The sequence below is a fragment of the Eucalyptus grandis genome, chromosome 5, assembly GCF_016545825.1.
Source record: "Eucalyptus grandis isolate ANBG69807.140 chromosome 5, ASM1654582v1, whole genome shotgun sequence".
NCBI lineage: Eukaryota > Viridiplantae > Streptophyta > Magnoliopsida > Myrtales > Myrtaceae > Eucalyptus > Eucalyptus grandis.
This window is the reverse complement of record NC_052616.1, coordinates 12,090,346-12,100,859: the sequence shown is the minus strand read 5'-3', so window position 1 is coordinate 12,100,859 and position 10,514 is coordinate 12,090,346. Positions and strand designations below refer to the sequence as shown.

General features: G+C 41.1%; 1 protein-coding gene across 1 annotated transcript; it reads right to left on the bottom strand.

Annotated features, from left to right (window-relative positions):
- Positions 1 to 904: 904 nt before the first annotated feature.
- LOC104444206 (eukaryotic initiation factor 4A-III homolog B) lies at positions 905 to 10,114 on the bottom strand. Its single transcript, XM_039312185.1, is given in 8 exon segments — positions 905 to 1,297; positions 1,422 to 1,508; positions 1,700 to 1,886; positions 1,888 to 1,997; positions 2,652 to 2,732; positions 2,837 to 3,077; positions 3,954 to 4,340; positions 9,538 to 10,114. Coding segments are annotated over 7 exon segments (1,086 nt in total). The 5' UTR covers positions 4,250 to 4,340; positions 9,538 to 10,114; the 3' UTR covers positions 905 to 1,213.
- Positions 10,115 to 10,514: the final 400 nt, after the last annotated feature.

Sequence of the window (10,514 nt, the reverse complement as noted above, 5' to 3'; positions counted from 1 at the left end):
AAACAAAGTGCATGATTTTGATATTTTGTTCCAAAAATTAGTTTGGGACGAGAATCGCGTTTGGTAAAATTTTTGTTCGGGAACAGATTGGGAAGAGAATTGAGAATAAAAAAAAAAAAAATGTGAATCTCCGTTCGAGAATCAAAAAAAAAAGAATCAAAATAGTGAAAATCTCCCTCATCCCTTCGACATCCCGTGATTGCCGTCCACCACCGCCCACCACCGCCCGCCCACTTGCTGTTGTTCGCTGCTAGTCACCATCCACCGGTGCGGTGAGCTTGCCGGAGGCAAGCCCAGCCATCGGCGAGGTTGGCTTGGCCATCGGCGGGGTTGGGCAAGCCTCGCCGGCAACCGGGCAAGGCCCGCCTGGCCACCGGCGAGGCTCACCCGGCCCGCCGGTGGCCAAACCGGCTTCACCTAGCTTGGTAAGGTTGGCCGGCCACCGATGAGGCTTGGCGGGGCTAGGCGAGCCTCGCCTGTGCCGCAAGGCTCGGCCAACGAGGGTTGGCGACGCCGGTGAGCGTCGCCGACCTTGTGCGGTCGGTTGCCGGTTCGGCGATCGGCCACATGAAGAAGAAGAAGAATAGGAGAAAAAGGAAAAAAAAAAAAAGAAAAAGAAAAAAAGGAAAAAGGAAAAAAATTATTTAAAAATTAAAAGAAATTAATTTGAAGCAGAATCAATGAAGCACGGTATCAAACGCAATTCTATTTTAGAATAAAAATTGGACAGCTTACAAAACGCGTTTTTTACTCAGAATTATTTTCTAGGAACAGAATAAAAATAATCATTTCTAGTCATAATCAGTTAGGGGAAGCAATTGTTACCAAACGTGCCTTTAAGGACCATAATGTAGTTTGATCTCGAGCTTACAAAAAGGATAGTCACTTTGAGGACAAGAAAGAATATTCAACGAAATCTTTGCCGGGTTTACAAGTCCATAACCTTGAAGATAAATATCAATGCAAAGGTGAACAAGATGTGTGCACGAGCCTGTGTTCAGGGATCGTAACTCGAAAGACTAACATAAAACCTTTGAATTAAACATTCTAAGCACAACTCAATCGCTTCCAAGTTTTGAAAAGATAAAAGAATGCCATAATTTATGGGTCGGAAGTAAAGCTATAGACTATTAACCGGAGGCCTTCTGCCGCCGTTTTAAAAATGTACGTACTGTTTATCTTGTCATATTATATCGGCAGGGTCCTTCGGGCATTAGCGTATGTTGGTGCCATAATACTGTTCTATGTCTCTACGAATCCGGATCTCGTTGTCTTTGACAAAATTTACCACAACACCCTGCAAAAGCAGATGCGGATTGGCATTTGTAAATTGCGATGTCGATGAGATTTATTGTTATACCCACAGGAAGAACAAAAAACTGAATTGCCATTGCCTCCACTTCAAGGTTCAAAATAGTTACCTTCCGCCCAAAACGGCCTACTCGACCGGCCCGATGGACATACAGCTCTCTGCTGTTGGGAAGATCATAGTTGACAACGAGACAAACCTACAGAGTGTATTGAGAACGATTCACTTGTCCACTCATGCAACTAAATGGTCGTGGTGCAACAGGGAAACTGAAAATTTGGCCTTCCGTAAAAGCAAGCGTCCGACATATGAATGAGTTGATGCACACAGTAGACAAAACAGTAGAATGTCATCATCTGCATTATTGCGACGTTAATTTTCAGAACTAACCTGCTCAACATCAATCCCTCGAGCCCACACATCAGTGGTGATCATCAACCGAGTCGCCCCAGATTGGAATCCAGCCATTACTGCATCTCTCTCCTTTTGAGGCATGTCCCCGTGCATGACAGACACAGTGAAGTTAGAATCACGCATCTTTTCAGCAAGCCACTCCACCTGCTCGACAAACATAACTCACCTCCAGCATCAACTCATCACGCTTCACAACAATCCTTATGGGATCGGTCATGAATCTTCCTGTCATCTCTAATATCTCAGTGGGGAAGGTTGCTGAAACTAAGACAACCTGCAGAGAATGCCACTCATGCATTAGGCAGTTGTGAACATGAACGTGTATGAGCGACTCCCTAACAACTGATTTAATTTAGAACGAAGCAAATCATAGCAATGTGCTGAAAAATTATGAAGCGCACATCACGGGGAGAGAAGCATGTCTCGTCGTAGTAAAAAATCTACTACTCATCAGACAAGACAAGGAGAAAAAGAAAAGAACAAGTGCCCTACTCATAGTAGAACTATGAAGCCAAAAGACAACCGTTTTATCCACCTTGTACATGCTCTAATGTCCAAATCATGTACATATTAAGGAGGATGAAGGGGGAAAGAAAATTCCAGATCTCTCATCAAATTTTGAATTCCATAAAAATTAAATGCTTCGTCTTGCAGCATGTGGACTAATGCAGAAAGACCTTTTGGAAATTCTAGGAATCAGCTGAGGAGGAGAAGGGATGACCATCTAGGTTGATAATGATCAAAAAGTGAAGAGCATTTCTTAGATTGGACTTAAAAAGAAGTAATGGCATTCGGTTTTATTAGGATAATGCAATGGAATTAAGCCAAGGGCTGGGAATACTTGGGACTATTACTGGGGTTATTGCGTAAAAGAAGTCATCTTTACTACTACTACTACTACATTGATTCAACATGAAGGACAGGCAACCTGAAGCTCTGGAGGAAGGAATCTGTAAACATCATAGATTTGATCCTTAAATCCTCTGCTCAGCATCTCATCAGCTTCGTCCTGGCAAAAATATAATTAAGTGAAAAGAGAGAACTTGTTTTGCAGCAAGCAAAAAAGAAACCTAATATGATCCAGAGTCGAAGGAGGTGATGCAGTGCACTCACAAGGACTAGGAGTTTGATGGCTCTGGTGCAAAGAGTTCTCCTCTTTATCATGTCGAGCACCCTGCCTGGAGTTCCGGACACAACATTAACTCCATGCTCCAATTTCCGGATATCTTCACCCATGCTCTTGCCTCCAACACATGCATGGGCTAGCACGTTCCTGTAAGAACCGATAGCCAGCACAACTCTCTCCGTCTGACTCGCCAAATCCCTCGTAGGTGACAAAATCAGCACTTGCACGCTGAACAGAACATGAAGGAAGCAATTTAGCTAAGACAAAATCGATGGCCACAAGGCAGCAACAAAATTCAAATTGCAACTTTCGGAGAGCCAAATAGAAAAGGGTAGCTTGAAAAATCAACATAAGACAAGCAACAGAGTCAAGGATAGTTAATAACAGGAGCTTGTTGATGAGTGCATCCAGGATGTTTGCTACGCAAATAAGCAAAGCCACATCGCAGTTTCAATTATACTAATGCTCGTTTTATATAGAATCAATAATGTAAGAATAAAACTATTCGTTTTCCTTGATAATGAGAAAAACCTTTCATGCCTTTTAAGTGCCTAAAATACTCAATTAAGAGGAACCACTCAAACATTGTGAGTTCATAATATATATATATATATATATGTATGTATGTATGTATGTATGTATGTATGTATGTCACCTGAATAAGTGCATAAACTCAGGCTACGCTTAATTCCAAGAAAGCTTCTCAAAACAAAGTTCATGAACAAATTCCATAGACTAAGGCTTGAACTTCTTTCAGGGCCATCCGAGGGGTGATGGTAAAACGAAAAGCCAGCATCCCTCTGCCTCAACATCAGAACATCTCAAATTCTTTAGTTAACGAGGTCGGAAAAAAAAAAAATTTCTTGCTGTCAGAGCGATCGAATTTCGTTACGCTAGAAATAAGAGAGAGAGAGAGAGAGAGAGAGAGAGGGTTTGCCGATTATTTATTTATTCATTATTAATCCGTGGTGTCATAGTTTAAGTTCTATAATGTTAATGACTCATGTCACCCTCCAAAGCAAAACGCATAACATGTCTCAACCTAATTCCACTAGAAAACCGATAGTTACAGAAAGGTCTTCGCTCAAGAAGAGGATTGCGTACTCTTTTCTGGAGGTGTCCACGATTTGGCAAGACGCGAGGGCAAAGGTGGAGATCTTGCCCATGCCGGATTGCACCTGAGCGATCACGTCTTGGCCCCGGACAATCGGCACCATGGCTCGCTGCTGAATCGCCGAGGGGTTGTCGAACCTGTGGCTGTAGATCCCACGGAGGACATCGTCACTCAGGCCCATGCGGTCGAAGCTTGACATGGCCTCCACGCCTAGCGCCGTCTCGAATGCAGCCGGCGGGCGCGATCGGGTCGCCGGAACTGGCCTTGCCATCAAGGACGTCGCCATTACTGAATCCAAAAGAGATGAGGAAAGGGCAAGAGAGCAGTCTCGTCTCTCTCTGGAATTGATGAGTGAGCGGAAGTGTGGAAGCGCTTGTCTGAAACAGGGCCAAACGGACTTTGTTTACATCAAGGATTATGTCAATCTCAAATCAGGATCTGTCTAGAGTATCCTGATTTTATTAAACAAGATCATGAAATGAACATCGTCTCAAATAAAGCCTGAAGTGATGATATCGAGTTAATTAAGAGAAATTACTTTGATCCTGGACATTTGCATTTAAAAATCACATACGATTTTGCACCTTGATTTTGGATTTTCTAAATTTTGAAAATATCTTTGACTGAGAAAAGTTAAAAAAAAAAAAATCTAAGTCACTTCAAAACGGTTAAACTATGAGTATTGCAAATTTTTCCAAAATGACTTTATTCAAAAAATAAACTAGACACTTGTTACCATATTAGAAAAATTTTAATTTCATTCCATCGTGTTATGTGCGATTGGTATCTCTAAAAATTAAAATTTTCTTTATTAGTACCATAAAAAACCCCAATCTAATTTTTGACTATCAAACTAATTTTTTCAGCACAAAAACTCTTATTCAAGTACATCTATGATAAATTTACCACCCATTAATATTTACTAACTTATATCAATACTGTAAAAAGTACAAAATATTGTACATATGACAAATGAAGGCTAAAATCCTAAATCGCTAACTCGTCAACAGCCATGTCTTGTCTAATTCGGTGATTTGAATATAAAATTTAAAAGAAATTAGTGGAGGGTAAAATTGTCGCATGTGTCAAAGTTAACATGAAGACATAGTGAGAGAGTTGACTTAATAAAAGCAAGGTATATAAATGGGGATGAACTTTCACATGGAAACTTAGTACGAGAGTTGATTTAATAAATGCAAGGTGTATAGATGGGGTTGAACTTTCACGTGGAAACTTATTAAGAGAGTTGATTTAATAAATACAAGATGTATATATAGGGATGGGTTCTTTAATGCAAGTTTTTTGATTTGATTTGATTTGATTTGATTTTTCTTTTTTCTAACCACATCCCGACCTTAATAGCATACTTGACGTGTAACCTAAAGATTTATCCTTTTGAAGGTCCATTGTGAACATGACATGAACCATAGTTGGCAAAAATCAAACAAGTAGGTTGCATCTCGGAAAAAGGCAAATGAGTATAACCTCTCAAGGTAAATGAATATAACCTTTCAACTTCCCATGTTGACCAAATTTCAGCTTTAACATGGGATTAGGACATTCGGAAGGTCCAAAGCAAACATGACATAAACCATAGTCGAGAACAATTCTACATGAGGGTTGCAGCTTGAAAAAGACAAATGAATATAATTTCTTGAGGGTTTTCTCAGCTAATTCTCTGTTCCTCTCTCCAGAACATTGCTCCTCAATCACAGGAATCCATTCCACCAAAGAAAAAAGAAAATCACATGAATCCATTCTCAGAAACCCCAATCCAGCATACAAAAGACCAAAAAAATGCGACTTCTGAGTTGGTCGGTTTCTCTCTTAATTTTCAACATCTACTCCGAAATAAAGAGGCCCACTCTGAAATTGCAGCAGTCTGAAAATGGTAAGTGGAGACATTCTTCGAACATGGGACGCGCTTCTTCCCCATTAAATGTCTCCCACAGGATTTATGTCCATCTAATTGTAGTGCTCATCACAGCTCTCTCTAAATAAGGTCCATTCACGAAATTTCAAGTGGAATAATGTTTTCTTTTTCTAGTTGGCTATAATATGTACTCGGTCAACTATGCAACAAATATTACGTAATATTTCTAGTGGAATAATGTTTTTTTTATTGGTTTTGAAGTTTCCCGTAATCATTTAAGTGACCGCAAATATAAATTGTTGAAATAAAATAAAATTGATTATCGATTGCTAGATGAGAAACCTGCAAGCATTGAAGAAGCCATAAAAACTTTATGGTAGGTTACATGGATTTGAAGAATGGAAGTTATTAAAGACTTATGTTACTTTTTTGTGTGTTTTGTTTGTATTTATGATTACTTGTATGAGGCTGTTTTGTTTTAGTCATTAAATTTGTGGGTTGTTATGTAATCCTCGGCGTCTGTAAAATTCAATTCCTATATAAAGGGATGAAGTCGTGAGTTGTAAATCAAGCCACAAGTCATAGTCCACGAAGACACAAATAAGAGCATGCATTCTCATTACAAATTTCTCCCTCAAATTTCTAGTGTTCTTATTCCAAGTTTCCAAAGTTTATTGTCGTTCCAACATAAATAAGGTCCATTCTTGAAGTCTGAGGGGAAAGTTCCCGTTAACCATCTCAAACTGATTCTTGCTTCTGCCTTCTTATCTTGAACCAGGAAAACACTAAGAGAGACTGAGAGAGGGAGAGAAAATGTCAAGGACTGTACAAATTGTTTTACGGGAGATTGACGAAGTGGAGAGGAGGATAGGGCGTCTCAGATCGGAGCTCGACACTATCGAGAATGCCTTTTTGCGTGATAGGCGGGCTGAGAATATCAATCACCCGGAAGCCCACATGGCAGTGACGCGAGCCAGAGTGCAGGAAATTCGAGAAGACATCACCCGGGCAGCCCACATGGCAGCGACGCAAGCCAGAATGCGGAAAATTCGAGAAGAGGTCACCCGGGCTGAATATGAGCGTGATGCGCTCATCATAGAATCCATGGACTTAATGGCGTAACGATCTTCTCCTATAAAATAGAGAATACGTTTGCTTTTATGGGCATCCGAACGTTAAGAGAAGCATAGTAGGGTCTAGGGTTTTATTGGATAAGGTTGTAAGAATGGTATACTTATGTAGTTGGCACAATAATTGTTTTTGGATATGGTTCTTGAACTTCAAGATTGATAATAGTGTTTTCTTGTTTCCTGGTCGTCCGGAGAATAAGAAATAAAGATATATAGAAGTGTTTCTTGGATCCCGCATTGAATATGTTTGGAGTTTCTTTGTTTACAATGCTCACAGCTTTTAAACTCGTAGGTTTAAAGTGTACGGGGCTGTCATATGATTGGAAATATCTTTTATCCATTTCTTTTTATATAATGATTCTATATAATTCTTAAGTGTCAGATCATTTTCATATTTGCCGGTCATTTAGTCACAATGAGTATGACCGGCAAATATGAAAATGAAGAGAAAAGCTAGGAGAGTAAAATTCATGAAGAAGTCCCTTAATTCTTAGATTTATCCAACATCTGCTTTTATAAATTCGTGCACTTTTGATGATGCACACCTACGGGACATTACATATTCTTCAATCTTCCCCAAAGAAAAGCATAATAATACCTGAGTAGTCATAGAAAAGAAATGTCACGCCCCGATCCTCGGGCACGTGCACATCCTTCTATTTGGTCGATTTTATAATGCGATATCCCAGGACAATGTATCGCCGACCCTTTCATTTATTAAGTACATGCGGAAGCAGTTAAAATCCCCAGACAATAAAACATTGGGATAGAAAAGCAGGGCCATATTTTCATATTGAAAATTTATAACCAAACTTTTATACAAACCATAAACCACTTCGAAACTATTCACATCAAAATGGAGATCTCAAAAGAAGACAGAAACTTAGAAGAACTGGGCCGTACTCAAGGCCCCTATCAGGATTGCCTTCTTCCTTCAAAAATCTTTTCCTTAAGATTCGCCTCCGAGTCTTCCTTCTCGGATTCCTCCTTCTCGGCTCTTCGGGGTCCCGAAATGGTTTCCCCCAAACCTGGGATGAGACTACGTCTCGGCGAGTTCTACCCCACTAAGCCCAATTAGTAAACTATTATACTAAAGGCTGCCTAAACACGCATAGGGCAGAGGACTTACCTTGGCCTCTGATCCCACTTGCAAGTCAGTACAATTCATAAGAGGCACCCAAGCAATCATAACACCGATCGAAGCATCGATCAAATCGACCTAGTCGATTACATGCCAAACAAATCAATCCCCACTGTGGGATATTTAAAAGCTAGGCCACGTGTATTTTCCAGGATGACCTTCCAAGTCTCCGGGTTCACGTGCCTCGAACCTTGGGCCCACGTGCATTCTCTCAGGCAACCTTTTTGCCAAAGTGATGCATCAAGTCACCGAGACAGCGTGCCCTTTTAGATGCCCGGGCCCACGTGCATTCTCTTAGGTGCATCTCACCAAAGCGATGCATCAATTCCGCCGAGACCACGTGTCCTTTTAGATGCCATTCCGGAATCTTTGGACCCACGTGCATTCTCTAAAGTACTCGCTTACCAAAGTGACGCATCAGATCATGAGCCACGTGTCCTTTTAGATGCCAAATCCTGTCACCGAGCCACGTGCATTCTCGGGACGACATACCGAGTCTCCGAGCCACGTGCATTCTCTCAGGGTGACCTTTTCGCCAAGGTGACATATTCAACCACTGAACTCACGTGCATTTTCCCAGGTGACACTCCAATTCACCGAGCCACGTGTCCTCTTTGCAGTGGTTACCAATTCACTTTCAATATCGACAACCAATGCCGAACGATTTCTCAATCAAATAATTAAATCAACTCAACAAAACATTATAAATGCTGAATAAACATACTTGGCCATTCACCAATCAATACTCAGTCAAATAATTAAATTAACTCAACAAAGCATTATAAATGATGAATAAACATACTTGGCCATTCACCAATCGATAATTCATTCTCAATCGATTCCAATCAATTTAGGGTAATTCCCTAAAATATCACAATTTACTCACTTCCATACAACGTAGAGCTCAAATAAATAAATGGACTGCGCTGACGATCAGCACGAGATTTCGGTCGTCGGCCATCGAAATCTTAATTTCTGAAAAATAATTAATTAAATAATTAATTTCGAAAATTAAATAATTAATATTAAAAAATTCAATTTAGCTCAAAATAAAGCTCGATTACATAAACGGACTTCACCACGGTCATCCACATAATATTCCGGTTCCGAAACATCTCCCTTGAATTTTCGGAAAATAAATAATTATTTAATTTAATTACGAAAATTAATATTTAAATACTAAAAAAATCCACTTAGGCCCGAAAAGCCTAATTGGAGCCCACTAAGGGTCGGGAAAATCCTGAGGCACTTCCAATAATTAGTATACCACGTCTACTTGCTAATTGCACAATCAATTTATCTAAATCACATCACAATTGACTAATAATTGCTAATTTATTCTAATCTAACAACCTAAACATAATTAATAAAATCTAAACCAACCTTAAGCATAATTAGTCAACTAATCCAAGATTAGTGAGATTACTCACCAAATCGCGCGGAAATCGGATCAATCCGACGGCGGCGACGCGAGGAACGAAACTTCCCAAAGCACGGCTCGGGTTCGGGGCCGGGAAATGGCCCAAATCGGCCTTGAACAGTGCTGGAAACCCATTTTCCAGCCACTGTTCTTGGCTGGACGAAGCTCGTCCGGCGGCTAGGGCGGCAAGGGGAGGTCGGCGGAGGGCAAGGGGGACACCGGGGAGGTCCGGCGGGGCTAGCCGGTGGCCGGAGGTGGCTGGAGATGAGCTGGTCGGTGCTGGAACAGAGGCGAAACAGGGCTGGGCCGAGCTGGATCGCGCGGCCTGGGCGTGCGCGGATGGCGGCGGGCGCACGGGCGCGGGCGGCGGTGCGGCGGCGGGACGAGCGGCGAGCGGCTGAGGGGCGAGCTGCAGCTTCTGGTTCGCTCGGCGTGAAGAAAAGAAGGAGAAGAAGAAAGAAGAAAAAGGGGTTCGGTTGAGCGTGCAGAGGAAGAAAGAAGAGAGAGGAGAGAGAAGAGAGAGAAGATAAGCTTGGACTAGTCAAAGGGAAGAGAGAGAAAAGGTGGGCGGTGGGGAGTCGCACTAAGGGGAAGGGGAAAGGGGGAAGGAGAGAGAAGATAGAGAGAAAAAGAAAGAAAGAGAAAAAGAGAGAAAAGGGAGAGGGAGAAAAAGAATTCAAATAATAATACTTCTCTTATTTCTTTTCTTTTTCTCTTTCCCTTTCACTTTCTATTTTCTTTTGGTCTTCAAATCTTCCTTCGATAATTTTTTTTTGAAATTTCGGACTCGGCGATAAATTGATAGACGATGAGACGGTCCTAAAAATGAATTGTGACACGTCCGAATATTCGATTCCCAAAATCGAATTAAATTTCATGATTAAAATTGACCGAACGTGATTTTAGTCAATCCAACAAATTAGGTAGCTTTTAGGGATTTTACCATGGATATATCCCTTAATGGCTTCACCCAATAGGTTAGTTAAC